Source organism: Augochlora pura, chromosome 6 (genome assembly GCF_028453695.1).
Source record: "Augochlora pura isolate Apur16 chromosome 6, APUR_v2.2.1, whole genome shotgun sequence".
NCBI classification, from domain to species: Eukaryota; Metazoa; Arthropoda; class Insecta; order Hymenoptera; family Halictidae; genus Augochlora; species Augochlora pura.
This window is the reverse complement of record NC_135777.1, coordinates 17,244,399-17,261,305: the sequence shown is the minus strand read 5'-3', so window position 1 is coordinate 17,261,305 and position 16,907 is coordinate 17,244,399. Positions and strand designations below refer to the sequence as shown.

At 37.0% G+C, this 16,907-nt stretch overlaps 1 protein-coding gene across 1 annotated transcript in view; it reads right to left on the bottom strand.

Annotated features, from left to right (window-relative positions):
- 5-ht2b (5-hydroxytryptamine receptor 2B) overlaps window positions 1-16,907 on the bottom strand; it is a 160,389-nt gene that overhangs the window by 132,784 nt on the left and 10,698 nt on the right. Inside the window, exon 2 of the mRNA XM_078184361.1 lies at window positions 14,727-15,809. Coding sequence (XP_078040487.1) covers window positions 14,727-15,120 — 394 coding nt within the window. The 5' untranslated portion in view covers window positions 15,121-15,809. The remainder of the gene's footprint in view (window positions 1-14,726; window positions 15,810-16,907) is intronic.

The following is a 16,907-nucleotide window of genomic DNA, read 5'->3' as shown; positions in this document are numbered from 1 at the left end:
CCGGTCTACCGCGGGACGACAAACTGGCAACGCTGCCCAGACATTTGAATAACGTACGACACGAGGGACGCATCTCCGAGGAATACAGTTCGCGTAAGCGTCCCACGATATGCATATGCGATAAAACTACGCGAGAGAGAGAGAGAGAGAGAGAGGACGGTCTGAGGGAACACCGGCGCAAGTTATAGACTGTTTCCTAGTATTCAGCGGTCATTTATAAAAGCGTCCTCTTCCCTCTTTTTTCCCGGTTTTTATACCACCCTCGAACATTATCGTGTTTAGTTCCATACTGTCCGTGGCGCTGCAACTTTTTCTTTTCACGGACACCGTCCTCCTATCTACGCTCTATCAAGGGACCATAAAAGAAGACGGCACAATTTTCCAGGATGTTCGTCTTATACAATGTTTTACGGGGTTCTGCGGATGCATCGCCCGGGGAGAAAATGACTGCGCCGTAGCGAAACGATTTTCGGTCGCGATCGAAACGTTCGCCGTGCTGAAAAGACGTCCTTATTCAGAACTTTCGGCTCGCTGGCTTGTTCTTCGTCTTAATCTTGAATTTTCACGATTTTATGGTGGGCGTATTCTGGTGTGGATGTTTAAAAAGTCAAGCTTTTCTTTTGCGTTTCGACAAAACCTGTATTACTAAAATTGAGGAAATTGGAGCTGGTTGAAGAACGCGACAACAAATCGCTAAATTAATTACTTATTAATTTATTGATTTATCTTTATTGAGTTATATTTATTTGTCTATTTATTTATCCTTATTTTATCTATTCATTTGTCTATACAATCTAGTTACTTGTCTATGTATACTATCGAGAACACACTTCAAGTTTCGTTTCATATTATTATTTTATTATAATATTTATATTTTTTTTATTATTACTTTATTTATTTATTTATCTATACAATATATCGCGAACACCTATCAAGTATCGTTTTATATTATGAATAATGTACTTAAGGTTAATTAATCTACGTTCTAAAGAAATAATATTGTTTTAATGCAGTAAAATTTAGTTTCCCGATCATTGAGATATGTTTTCATAAAAATGCGTGAGGCCGGTGCGTATCAAAGCCTGCCGTAGTCAAGAGGTTAACCGGGTTCCGGAAGCCGAAGAATAAAACTCGCTACGGCGCGCCGTCGTCGATCGCCTAGAGTGCTCTAGAGCGTCGAACGTTTTCTGCAATATGTTCTGTCAATAAAAACTCACTCCGCGATATCTGAAATAGTAAAACGCTGTAGCGCATCTCTTCGGATCTTATACCTATCAGTCAACATTTCTGCCTGATACTGAATTATGCAGCGTTCGATTTTGAATTCTAAAATGCGATCGCGCGACTCTCCGCGAGTTCGACACGCGTTAATCCCTTGCACTATCGCTCCTTTCATGCTGCGACGATTAACATTTATTCCTACTTAATATAATTTTCCTAATAGAACCAGACAATTTTTAATTCCTGAATTGTCCTTATTTATCTTCGTTTCTGTTCTTTGATGACAAAGTAATATATATTTTACTTCGATCTAGAAGGAATTAATAATATTCATATTTGATAGAGCTTACATAAAATCTTCGCCACGAGTCTGACTCGTTACTATAGTGCAAGGGGTTAATCCGCCGCTTTAACGCAACAACTAAATCGTAGCTAGTTCGATCGAGGATCGAACGGTGCACCGATGCTGTTGCATGTCGTTCAATGGTTCACTTTGACCTCGTCGCCCGGCGACCAATTAAAATCTCTGGTCGGCGACCACTTGCAGCACAGCGGCGTACACCGTGCTGATTCACTTTTAAATCCGCAGCTGACCAATTAAAATCTCCAACTCGCGGCCATTCATTCGGAACGAAATAGGACGCGCGTTAACTCTTACGTCGGTTATCGAGTTTCTACATCCGACCTGCGTTTCGACCGCTTTTTTGTACCAACGCGCCTGTATCTGGTTAATTAACCCCTTACCGTATCATCGTCTTCATAGTTACAATGGTAAACGCCTTTTCGATTGTAATTATTTCTTAGGAGAAGGAGGAAAATTTATTGTATGTGTACGTTCACTAGAACGATTAAATATTGATCACGAAGAGGCAGAATTTTATTCTGACTTAAAGGACGGAATAACAGTTATATTGAACAAAATGTTAATAGAAATTTCCATCACAAGTCTGACTCGTTAAAGTACAGCAATGAGTTAACCTAATCTACAATGCGAGATCATATTCTCTCGCTTTCTGTTTGCAATTGTTGGAAGTATTAGGTTGGTGCATATGAAATGTCGGATTTTTAAGCGAATATATAAAACTGCATATCTGTTTTCAAAAGATATTAATTTAATCAATATGTCCCCCATTTGTTTTAATACACTTGTCCCAACGCGAGTTTAATTCATAAATGTCTGTCTTCAAGAAATTCTGATTTTTCGGATCAATAAACTGTAGTATGGAATTTTTCAGACTGTCTCCATTTACATACTGTTTAGACCACAAAAACTACGCATACGTCGTACAAAACAATTGCGAAATTTAACGAAGTAAAATATAAAATTTTATAAAATATAGATCTTTCGCCAAGCGATTTTCGCTATTTTAAACATTTGGGAGAATTTTTACGGGCTAAATAGTGTATAGTATTCACACAGGATAAATAGTATATAGTATTCATATGCACCAACCTAATAAAATGCACTTTATCGCATAAGATAGAAATACTATAAGCCAGAAGATTTATTTCGATTTATAGCGCTCGACGGGCGAGCGTCGCTGTGGACGACGGGTATTGGAGCGCACAGTATTTTGGGCGGATATATCCGCCAGCCGTCCGCTAAGGGTCTCTAACGTCCGAGAGGTAGAGGGGAAGTTACGAAAATGCGGTGAAATGCAAGCGCAGAGCTGTCTAACATGCTTCGCGCGGTGGGCAATGGAACAGCCACGCGCCCGAGGGCAAACCTACTGGCAACGTCTTATTGCTGACGTCAGAGAAGAAAAACTCAAGTGTTTACGTTTTTCATGCTAGGCTTCGTTCTATTTCTCTTAATCCCGACATAATTTATGACAGGTCGCTGTCACATTCCTCAGCCGAATAACGTGTAATGGCAACACCGTTCTAAAACTGCTCGAAATCTGCCCGAGTTTCTACGGGCTAAATAGTATATAAATGAAGACAGGCTGAAATATTCCACAACAGAGTTTATGAATTCTAAAGATCAGAATTTGTTTAAGACAGGTATTTCTGTGTTGATATCTTGTTGAAAAGGATGTAGTAAAGCAAACGGGGCATATTTTGATTAAATCAACAGCTTTTGAAAAAAGACACACAGTTTTATATATTTACATATATAATCCGACATTTCATATGCACCAACCTAATACTTTATCCGTTGACATCTTGTTTTTTAGTTTAATAAATTGTGTATATAGTGGCATGTAATATATTAATCCTTTGCAATCGAAGCCGTTTTAATTGTAAATCTAAAATAATTGTTCTGGCTTATATTATTTCCATTTTATGTGACAAAACTTATGTTATACGTGTGAAATTGATTCTAACAGCTTCACTGTTAACAATTTTTTAAATATAATATTTGGTAGTATAAAAATGATTTGGAACGTGATAGAATAATTTTAGTGGTGCCTTCGCGGTACCACTCAAGCGCAAAGGGTTAATTAATTTGAAACACTTCTGCTCGAAGACTAAATTGCATTTGCAGTCTAAAAACTGGTAGGAAATTTGAATATAATTTCATTTGAACTCCATTAAAATTCTTAATAAAAAGATAAAGCTCCAGTTTTTCTAGCTCTATGCAAGTTAAATTTCTATAAATATTTCTTAAACTTCTATCGAACTAATTTCTTATCTCTTTGAGTATTCCGCTTATTAATTTAATACGTCTAATGAGCAATGTTAAAAGACAACTAATTAAATTAATTTGTATATTTTTATATAAAGAACCAAATCGCGGGAGTGGCATATATGCAACAATGATAATATGAACTCGTCAATTCAGTACTTTTGTATATTTTCGAAGGAACCGTGGATCAGAATGCCAGGAGAAGCTACGAGCGGCCGGGGTGCAACAACGACAGTTGTATATGAGGCAACTTTGTAAAAATGACCCGAAGCTGACTGCCATAAGTCGGCCTTGACAATCGATCTCGGGGTAGAGCTGCTCGGCACGTGGAAGATCGAGGGCTGGTTCCAGGTGGGTTGTTCCAGCATTGTTAAAACATTCAGTCGGAAGAACCTGGGAAGTGGGTGAAAAATGGCGACGCCGCGAATCGAGGTTGCTACAAATTGGCCACTTACGCTCCCCGACAATTCCGGCGGCATTACTCTGCCGAATGTGTCTACAGACATCTCGGCAATTCCGGCCGGGTCCACGGTTACGTTCTGTTTCGCCCCGAGTGTCTCTCGCCGAAAACCGCGCGCCCGCGAACCAAGCGCCATTTCAACGACGGACCGTACGGAACGCCGCGTAATCGGTGTTTACGGCAGCTGGGAAAATAATTTGTACAACGAATGTTCGATTTGCGAGAATTCGTTGATATTTTTATTGTTGTGATTTCTTATAAATAAGGTTGATAGTAAATATAAATCGTTTTTATTCTGGTTTAGTACTGTATTCATTAACCCCTTAACATAACCTCGATCTGCGTAGACGCATTAACATTTGTAAAACTGGAATAAATAATGTGAACCTTTTTATGTTAAAAGGACTAGTTTATTGATAGTGACAATGATTTAGAATATGTAATACTGTTTTTAATGCTGCTATTAGTTGGGGTAACAAAGAAAGACAAATTAAGCACCCTCTTTTTTTAACCTTTTTATCTGGATTAATTAAGTAGTATTAACCAATATTAATTAATAATTAATAACTAATATTATAAATTTCCTTGCTTACGTAATACCTTTTTTAATGGACAATGGTAATCGGAAGTGACTAACAAGAGCGAAAAATAAGGAATTTTATTAAAATAATTCGGTATTTGTCCGAAAGGAATAAACAAATCAGTATTTTTCCGGAGAGAATAGAAGATCGAGTATTGATCCGAAAGAATAAAAAATTCGGAATTTATGCGACGTGCGCATAATTATATTCAAATTACGTTTCGTTGAAATATTTTATATTTTTTAAAAAGACTTTAATGGGGATTGTGACAGGTAGCATGAATTAAAAATTAATAAGAATAAATAGTTTTTATTGTAGCATGAATTAAAAATTAATAAGAATAAATAGTTTTTATTGTATGAATTATTCTATATATTCTAAATTATATATTCATGTATGGTATTTAATTATAATATGTCAAATTTTGTACAATATGCTAAAACAATGCTCCTTAAATTACAATTTCCATAAATAACAATTTCCTTACATTATGTTGATTCCACCCGGTGTAAGTGGTTCCTGTGATTAACCCCGTCACGTATACTGAGAGCAAACCTAATCAACCGTACCTAGCCGCTATTAAGATCGCAATCCTATGCGAATCCATAAGCAATCTCATTCCGAGCAGCTCATACCGTAACGAACGCAATTCACCAAGGTGTATCCTATCTTCTTTCGATCGTGATTTTTTAACGACGAACGTCTCACTCTACGACACACACACACACCAAGGTCATGGTCATCGAAGTCGAGCTCTCCTGTTGTCTGTAATTATCTTATGCTCAATTACCGTATTGGTTGCACGAGTAGCAGAAATATGGATTAAGATTGATGTTTAACTCTTCAACGACCTGTGACTCGGTTGTCAGGGCAACCAATAATTCGCTAATTAGTACTGAGGTATTATCATATGATTTTTTAAATATTAGGTACCTTTCGCCGTAGATAAAATAAATAAAATTAATATTCTTCAATGCTAATGCTAACAAATTATAAAAATGTTTACGGCCGAAGGATCGGTCGGTAAAGTGTTAACAATCGCATCGAGTATAAGAATCTAATGACGATTATAGTGCACGATTAATAATTGTTAAACATGTAAAGCTTTATCGCGTTACAGATAAGAACTAATAAACATTGAAAATAATTGCAAAATAATATCATAGTTGATCCTAGGCATACTCTATTGGCAATTACATTTTTGTCAAAAAACTCCGCCGATTCATTATTAAGCATACGTATCGATTGTTGCATAGCCCCCCTATTGTCGCGATTTAAATAATTGAAATACCCATTGAAGCATTCGAAACAGGATACGCGACAGATGCTAACGATTCCGACGAAAGTCCGGGGGGGGGGGCGCTTATTGTGCAGCGCTTTAAAGCGAAAATGTGGCATAGCGTTATTCCCGGGCAAGGAAATGAGTAATAAAGCAAAGTGTGCGAGTATCTCCAACTTGTTACGAAGTTAAGTCAATTACGCGGACTTTAACCGTGGCCCGGTATTTGTCGGGACAACAAAGGTCTCAACTTCGGCTCTCGTGGCTGTGTTCAAGTTTGGGAGACCCGGGCTTCGTGCACCGCGGGCCAACGAAATTTTATTCGATTAGACCAGACGATAGAGAATTACCCGGCTAACTACCAGATCGGCTCGCAAATCATTTCTGGGAATACATTCTAATGATGCTCGTATAATATGGTAATGTCTCGTCGTTAGACTGTCGAATCGATGCGTTTATAATAAATCTGAATAAATGATTGATGGAGCAGGAATGGTACCAAATTGATTTAGAATTCTGCTCACTTTATTAAGGATATTTGCAATATTGTTGATTTCAAATATAGACAAATTATAATAGACTTTTCATGTAATTTTGAATTTTTACTGGTTTTTTAGTATAATTTATTATGGATTTTTAACAGAAACTTATAGTTGATTTTTAATAGAAAGTTATAGCAGATTTCTAATAGAAATTATAATTGATTTTTAATAGAAATTATAGAAATTATTTTTAATAGAAATTATAGAAATTATTTTTAATAGAAATTATAGAAATTATTTTTAATAGAAATTGACTTTAAATAGGAGTAAAATATAATGGTTAATTTTTAATATAAAATATTGTAGTTGACTTCTAATAAAAATGATATCATGATAATTGATTTTAAATAGCAGTAAAATGTTATGGTTGATTTTTAATAGAAACTCGCACATAATCTTAAACACAAATCTAAGTGTGATAGTTTCTTAATAAAAAATATTACAGTCCACATTCAGTAGAAACTATATCTAAACGAAAGCTATCCAAGAAATTAATGATTAATAAAAGAATTGAGTAAAGCGCGAAACATTCACAAAAAACCACCAAATTGACGCGTCGTGCCTAAGAAGTTAAGAAAATGAATGAAATCCTCGCTGTCCAGAAATGTTTCTCAAATCTGGGTATTCGTAAGTGGGCGGAGAGATATGCGACGCGTCGCGTTTCCGGGCGAAAGCAAACCGAGAAATCGAACTTCGGTCGTTTGATCCTGTTGAAAAATCTATGCCGGTCGCGCGACTGTAATAAGTAGACGTTGAAATATCGTGGCGAGGGAGGAGGGCGATCGGCAAAGGTCGTATAGCTTCCGGGACTACTGAAACCTCTCGGAATAGACGGACTTGGACGTACGCCAGCGGTGTGTCTAGGTCTCATTCATAAGTAAACCGCCGTGTCTACATCAAATCGACGTACTACAACGCATCACGCTACACAGTCGATTAGACGGTAAAGCACCGTCTGATCGGAAAATCGCGCGGCGCAAGGTCGACGTCGACGACTTCGACGTCGCGCGATTCCGCGAGCCTCGCGTGCCCGTTTGGTTATCGTGGAAGCGCGGAGAAGTTCGTGGGGAAACTTCCCCTGGCCAAATGAGAGTTTCAACATTTTTATGGTTTACGCAATTCTATGAAATATCTCTTGATATTAAAATTTTCAAGAAAATTTGACGAAATTGTTTTCTTAATGATTTTGTATTTTATCTATGTAATTTTAATGTTTATCTACTTATATCCCTTTTTTCATGGTTTACATACCTTATTTCTAGTTTAATAAATAAAAACTGAAATGTTTGCATACGAAATTGTGTACATTTTATTCACGCAGCTTCTGGGAGGCAAATATAAAAAGATTTGGTAAAACAAAGCTTAAGAACAATTTTTAACATATTACTATTAATCCGGAACCATATTTTTAGAAATAATAAATAAATTACTGTCAGAATATTATAACATAGTTATTTACTTATTATAGAGAATTAAAAATTCTCTTAAATTTCTTAAATTGAGATATCATAAAAGTGCTTATTAAATATTATTGAGGTATAATTCGAATATCATACATCAGTAAAAAATACTGTATAGTATTGTAGAAACGTCGAAGAAGCATTAATTTAATAAATAATATTACAGCCGTCTTAAATCTATTATCTAAATTCAAATCTATCATCTAAATCAAAATCTATTATCTGAATCAAAATCTATTAAATATATTATCTACACATTCATAAATCTACTCCTTCATTTCCTCGCAAGCGTAACAAGAAACACGGCGACAGAAAAAGCCGTATAGTTTAACAAAGTGTAAATTGTCTGTTGCGAAACGCGCACCAGTTCGGAAGTCAATTAAACGAGTTATTGTTAACTTTTCCACGCAAGAAGCCGATTAAGCGCGTAAAATACCGTCGACTTCGCCGCGGCATTGCGAATTGTTAGGCGAAAAGGAATTCGAACGGGATGACTAAAAGAAAAGTATCGAGGCGGAAATTGCAAAGTGCCGCGGACCTCGGAAACCCCCTCCGTGTACCTTGTTTCACGCGGCAACTGCGCGCAACTTACTAATATTGCCGCGACTCGTTTGCCGGAATACCAATAAGCTCGTCCACGGTATCGCCTATTTACAAGAGCCGCCCGAGCCGTCTATGTACGGAATCCGTAACGCACATAAACTGCGCCGAAGATTTCGCGCGATATATTTCGAACGTTCCTCGGCTGGAGTTTTGGCGCAGAACACGGCGAATTCCGTAATGAATAGATTTGCAAATTTTAACACGAATTTACATCCACCGTCGCCGGGAATTGTGGAACCGAGAGACGCGGCAGGATATTCATTTATAATCAGCGGAAAAACAAATTTTTCGAAACGAAAGAGTTTCGCTCTTTTTTGGGAAATCGTTTCCTGTATAAATAATGATGTATAATCTCGGAAGAAATTGTTCAGTTTTATTTAAAGTGGAAGCTGTAATTCGCTGGAATATTTGATTCCACTGTGACTCAATTTATTTAGTTTGCTACATTTTTGAAATATTGTGGTCTGTTTAAAATGGAATTTTATAAACAATTCTAACAGAATGTATTTATTATCTTCCATAATTCATGTGAATAGTTTATTGATTATGATTTTGTTTAAACTCAATTTATTATAATTTGTTGAAATTGGAGTTTTATTTGCAGTTATGAAATAGTGTAATAATTATTTACAGCGTGAATATTTAATTTGGTTACAATTTTTGTTATAATTCTGATTTAATTTGTTTAGTCTTTAGTATATACGATATAATGTGTTGAAATTAGTGTTTTATTAGCAATTTCAACAGAATATAATAATTATCTCGTATTATATTTAATATTTTATCTGATCGTAATTTTTGTTATAATTGTAATTTGATTGGTCGTGTCTTTAGCACATGCGATATCATCTGTCGACATTGACGTACCATAAGCAGTTGTAATGTCGTGTCTCAATTATCTTATATGCCCATTCAGAGAAAATTACACCAATTTCGCTGTCCTCTCAAGTCTATTTTTATTATTGTATAATTTCGAGAACTGTCACTTAAATGATACAATATTTCAGTAAATCCAATTGTTAAAATTCGACATTTTTCCATATCTTTATATAAAGAATATTATTCCATTTAAGAAAAAGAAGTTAACCTCTAAATCTCCGTCTATTAAAAAAATAATAATATAAAAATAACAAATTACATACTATGCTCCTTTAAACTAACTTTTTGATTAAAAAGTTATTGTTCAATGCTTACTTTAAAAATTTCACGAGATGGACAAGTTGTACGGACCACCCTGTATAACATGTTTCTACGGTGAAAATGATGCGTTCGCACGGCGCGCAGCGTTCGGCGCGAATGGAATTTGTTTAAAATAAACCCAGCTCCGTATCACTATACCACGAGTATTTCTCTTAATTACGAAACAAATACAGTCATTTTAAACTCCATTTTCCCACCGAATATTTTCGGATATATATACATATACATGTATATTTCCACGAAAGACCGCGCGTACAATGGCTTTTCAGTGCTTTCACGAAGCTCGGATTTATTTCGAATATCCGAAACAGTGATCAGCTACTTTTTTTGTGAAAACCGTGGCGCACTGCGTTGTTTGTTTCGACATAATTTGAGCCGGTATTAATGTTTTCATTGTTCTCAGATTCAATGGCCATCTCGAAGCCGCTAAATTTATTTTTTATTGAAGCACATCATTTAACGAGTTCGTCGCCATATCTGGGTGACAGGTATATTTCTATGGCGGTCCTGTCACCTAAAAGATGACGCTTTTTTTGTTCAAGTTAAACAAAATTTTATTTATCTTACTTATTTAATTTATGAAAGTCCCATTTATGCGTTTTTCGTTTATTATATATGAAGTATATATTAATATTAAACGAGAAGGGAAATATTAGGAATAAAATTGTTAATTCTATGAAATAAAAAAGTCCTCTTTATTCAATATTTTAACAGCGATACCACAACTAACTATTTAAAAGGAAAACAATGGCGCCACATGTTTGAACATTTTCTAAACGTTAAATCATGAAAATTTCTTTTCAACTGAAACATCGCAATTAACAATCTCCGCGCTTTCACGCTCGTTCTGTACGCGTGTGTACACATTGCTAACAGACTTTGCGAGCTACTTACTCGCAAAGAATAAGTTAGGCAGAATTGACTTAACTGTTTAAAGGCTTTCTAACGCAGGAACCGGAAGCTAGACAGAAACTTCGTCGAAGTTTTCATTCGATCGCATAAATGCGTAAACTTCCACGACCCAATTAAAAGACTCAATTAATTCGTCCAATAATTTATGAGCAACTGCTAAGGGACTGAATAGACTGAATAAACTAAACAAACCTAACCTGAAATTCCGTAAAAACTTCGTTGAATTCTAGTCGAACGTTTAACACCTTGCAGTACTTGTATCTTCGCAGTTACAATGATTAAATCATTTTTCATTGGAATAATTTCATGGAGGAGAAATAAAATTCACATTTATAGTGTGCTTACAATTACTTCAGCGCTTAAATATTTCTAGTGAAAAGACAGAATTTTATTTCGATTTATAAAGACGCAATAACATCCTTACTTAACAGGTTATTATTAGAAATCATAATCACGAGTCGGACTCGTCAAAGTACGACAGGGGTTAACGATCACGATGTGATTAATATTGTTAAAAAACGCGCAGTTCTATTAAAAAAAAAAGAACAGTACAATGTATAATACAGAATTCTTTGTAGCCCTGTGGTATTAATTAACGCAGCCGCGTGCAATCAGACCTGAATAAAATCGTAAAAATTACAAGAGCGCGTCCATTGAAACGTAACGCGGCCCGCACAATGGCGGTAATTGCGAAATAAGAAGAACGCGTCATTATGCTTCGTTTAATTTAACCGTTCGCCGATTCAACCGCTAAACAAATATCAATTCCATACCTCCCCCCCGAAACATCGTGTTTGCCGCATTAACCGGCGCGCGCGCCCCGCCGATTCTCCTGTTGTCTTTTCATCTGGTCTCGGAATGAAAAAATGGCCGCGGCATCGTTCACCGGTTGTCGAACAACGGCGCGGGAACTTCGACACACGGGAGCGCCATCGATCCTCGTTTAAGGAACGGTCTCGGTGTCGGAGCGAGTAACACCTCTCCCGGTGAACTCGAGAGCCCGCCCGATGATATTCACTCCTCCGCGTTACTGAATCTTCATCGGGCTTTCCTCAATCTTCTCGTAATCTCGGTAACAAGGGGGAAAACTTAGATTCGAGCGCGCGCAACGGTCGGAAAGTTCGCCAGCCATTATTGGAAAATGCATCTGGCTGATGGAAATCTTAACGACTAAGAACGTTTCCAGCAGCCTCCCCCCCCCCCCCCCTTTTCGTGATCCCGAATATTCGGGCGGCCGAAGGTCGACAACATCTTCGGCTGCTCGTTTCGCCAGCGACCATCGAGCAGCGATTTTTCGTCTTCTGTCTCGTTGTTTCCCCGCCCCCCTAATCGGGGCAATATTGCTAATTCGTCGGCTGCCTTTTATCGCTTCTCACGTTTTCACTGTGGTTCGACTGTTACGTCATTCAATTAGAAGACTAAAACGTAGACACGTTGAAGACATCCTGGAGCCATAATATAAATTGTATATAAATCATATATAAAATATATAACAAATGAATTCTAGTACTTACCGTTTAAAGAAACGGAAGTCAAACGCTACTGACCACGATAGAAATATTCGTAAATATTCCTCTGAATGAATGGAAATAATAAAAGGAATTTTAAAACAAAAATTGTTCAACCCCTAATTTTCGCTGTTGTACGTAGATTGCCGTCGAATGCGTATTTTTATACGAAATAGGGGATGTCGTGGGACCTGAATGGAAATTTGTTTTATCGTAATGTGTATGATTTACTCTGTGTATTTTTGCATTTTGTGCGCGTTTTGCATATTTTGTGTCCCGGTTTGCATATTTTGTGTGTGGTTTGCATATAATACTTAAAATATATATACATTATAAAATACTTGAGATCAATTCATAGACTTCCGCAGTCTGCGATGATCAATTCTTTCTGAATTAATTTGATTGTCCGGTTATACGGTTAGCTCTTTATGTATTCGTAACCTTCGTTCCTATGCTTTAGACTCTAGACTCTAGACTACAATCTTTGTCTCCAACTGCGTTGCAAATGCATATCTAGACCATGATTGTCACCTATGTCGTCTGTTTTACCCACTCCTTTATCTTCCCCTATAATCTGCTTAACCATTCTATTAGTCATTCCCGTCTGCTTCTTCCGTCTCTGTGTTTCCCGGTCTTGTATTTTTATTTTTAATCAGCCTACAATCGTCGTTCGATGTAGACATTTGCTTCCTCCTTGGCTCGTTTCCCACAGTTTCAACCTTTTGCAGCGGCGACTCTGAGGCATCACTCAAATTCTTACATCGCGTTCTAAAATCATTTCTAAATCAACAAAGTGTAAACTTAAAATATTGTTAAAAGTGAAACTGTTGGTACGAGTCAGAAGAATCAATTTTGTAAGTACAAAATGCATTTTGTTACGTAAAATGGAAATATTGTGAGCCGGAGAAATGATTTTAAAATTATGTGAAAACGATAGAAATTAAATAGGTAAAATATATTAGCATTTATGGCACGTAAGATGATCACGAGAAGAATTACTATTACAGTAAAGCTTACTAATTTGATATAATTTTTATAACGTTGCAGTTAACGTGTGTATTATAATATCTGGTTTAATTGATAACGCGACTACGAATCTTTGTGTAAAATAAAAATTTGCATACATCAATTGCAAAATATAAGACCCAATTACGATTTGATTTCTTTCTTTAATAATTTTAACAAATCTAAATTAATACAGTTAAATTCTTATTTTATTTTAATCTTTCCATTGTTTTAAATTCACAATTGTAAGTTGTAAAAAATAAATAAACGTGTTATAATTGTACACGTACAATTGTAAATTGTAAAACTTTAAATGCATAAAAACCGCGATAGACAGTACGCAAATGTTTGACATTTCTAGTACTTTTTAATCGAGCGACAAAATGCATTTGCAATTCTTAAAGTTAACGCTGGTCCGCTTTAAAACAGCCGGTTCACCGAGTTTCACTCTCGAAGGTGGACGTCCGCAGACTTTGAGGAGAATAGCGACAGCTATCGAGGGGTAAACTGTCACAGAGCCGTCACCGAGCTCTCTCACTCTCCTTTGCTCCATTTCCACTAACCAATCGGTTCTCGTACGTGTAACGCTCTCGAACTGACATGTATCATATAGCACTGGGGGTTGAAGCAATTCCGAGAATCACTGTTAACAGCTGTCCTACAGAGATTCCGATTGTAACAGCTAGGAAAAATGAAAAAGAACCTCTGCACTCGAATGTTTCAGCTTAGGCTGCCGATAATTGTGCCATCTTCAACTCGAAAAATTCTTTAGTCTGATCATTTAACATAGTCGGATCAGATTTTTATATTGCTTTATTATATTTTATATATTGGTTTTTGTATTGCTTTATTGTATTTTATATTGGCTTTTGTATTGATTTATTGTATTTTATATGTTATAAAATGTAAATTTTAACCGAAAGAGTCCATAATATAGTTTCCATCAAGAGTAATACCTCAAACAATGACGTTTCGGAAGTAATCGCAGGGCGAAACAAAACTAATAATTATTAACTAATAATTTGTCAGGTTATTAACATAACCTGATAAAATAATTATAACTAATAATTATGATAATAAATAATAATTGTAATAATATATAAGAATTATAATAATGTATAATACATAATATCTAATAAATAATAATATAATATACAATATATAATAATATATAATTTCGACCAATATCATTCCAAACAGATCCGTACCTAACCTCTCAACATCTCCGAATACAACGCTCCAAACATCCACCCATATTAATAACTATTACACCCACTGCACCTCACTCTAAACATTAAAATAACTTTTAAAAGACGTTTAACTTACCCCTGACAAGGGTGAGAATCCCGAGCGGCATGACGAGAACGGCGACCATCAGATCGGTGATGGCCAGACTCATTAAGAAGTAATTGGTGACGTTCTGCAATCTCCTCTCCTTGGTGATAGCCAAGCAGACCAGGATATTCCCGGCCGCGGTGCCCAGGACGAGGACCAGGGCGAGCAGGGCCCACCAGTTGTTCAGCCCTTCGGCTTCGGTGTTCGTCCGCGTCCCATTCCCGCCTTCGTAATGGCTGTCGTTGAGGATTCCCGTCGTGGCGAAGTCGCAGCCGGCACCGGAGCCGTTCGCGCCGCCGAAAAACAAGAGGTCCTCGAAACAGGTGTCGGTGACGGCCTCGACAGGATCCGTGGGATCGATCGTCGCCACCGACGAGTCGATCATCGCTCCAGGAAAATCGCTGACCTCGGCAACAGCCCCCCCGTCTAAGCGCGGCGCGGTCGGACGCTCTGCATTTGTGACCTCGGACGTTTCGCTTCTCCGACTCTCGCTGACTTTTCTGCTTCTTTTGGAATTTCTGATTTCTGGTATTCTTTTTTTTCGGAGATTTCTTGTTCTTTTTGGAATTCTTTTTTTAGAGTTATTTTTCTGGAATTCTTCTTTTTCTAGGATTATTCTTCTTTTAAAATTCTTCTTTCTTTTTTAGTATTCTACTTCTTTTAGAATTCTTTTTTTTCTAAAATTCTTCTCTTAGAATTCTTCTTTTTCTAGAATTCTTCTCCTGGAATTCTTCTTTCTCTAAAATTCTTCTCCTAGAATTCTTCTTCTAGAATTCCTCTCCTACAATTCTCCTTCCACAATCCGTATCTCTGCAAAATTCGTCCACTTCGAAAACTCGTCTCAACTACACCATCGATCGACTGCTATCGTCTTCTGCAGCATCCGGTTGCTATCAATCGACCCTCTTTCCCTCGCGTTCAGCTTCCGGTTACCAGCAACGGAGCCTTTTCTTCTTCTTGCTCAGCTTCCGGTTACCAGCAATCGGCGGCCCGCTGCTTCGTCTTCTTCAGCCACCGGTTTATTATCGATCACTTCGAGGCTCGTTCCCTTCGACGGACTTTTCCGCGCGCGCGCTAATAAATCAGACATTCAGAATTTCTTTTCGCTCTCACTCGAGGCGCGGTCGAGAACGACAGAGCCCCTGAATCGGGGAGAGCCCGTTCCTCGGCAGACGCTGATTGGATGTACTAGTGACGCGGACATGCAAAGCGGTGGGGGGTTTCGATTACCAAAGGGCGGTTCGACGAGAGGAGCGAAAAAGGTTCGAGGGCCTGTTCTGTCCGGGCGGAAGGCCGCCGGTGGGCGCCGGCTGCCTTTGTTGTCCGAGCTTTTTGTTTAATGTTGTTCGACGATGATTCTTATTGTCCCGCCGACGGCCGTTAATGATATCTGTCCGCGGACAGCCGGGTTCCTTCAATGGCGCCAGACCTGACGCGTGTCGAAGTTCGACCGGTTTTGATTTTACATGAACGTTGAAAATTACGCGATCTTGTTTTTGCAGAATGATTTTCGAATGATTTTACGTGCGATGAGATTTTGGAAGTTTTCCGCGACTGCTCTAGGAAATTGTGATTAAATGAAAGATAAATATCGTATTTTAATAATTAGACGTAGTAGGAAATAGTCACTGATCCAATTTTGCCATAATTTTGTATGACATTCGCGGTTTAATTGTAATATAACTAGGCTGTGTATTTTATGCATTTATAATAGATCGAAAATGTTTGAGAACGTGGATATGTTAATCTCTGATCGTTCAAATTATTTAAGAACGCAAGAAATTTCTGTTTAGTTATAATTAGTCACATATTCTATGTAGATAATTTTTCATTTACGAACGAAGAAAATGTTGATGTAAAAATGAAATTTGATATTTAGGTTATGTAAACGCTTTCTGTATCACGATGACAATTGTCACGTTCGCAAGACTTGTATAATATTTAACAAGAACTAAGATGAATTAAAACAATAATGTCAGCTTTAATAGGAAATTTAGAAAACTTAAGTCGAAAAAGAAGACAAAATAAATAAAAAACTCTATAATAAAAGTCTAATAAATAAAAAACCCTTTAAATTTAATTTTATCATGTACAAAAGTTCACTTTGCATTTTACCATTAAATCCTTTTTTAAGTAAGTATATAAAACTGCATATCTTTTTTCAAAAGCTAT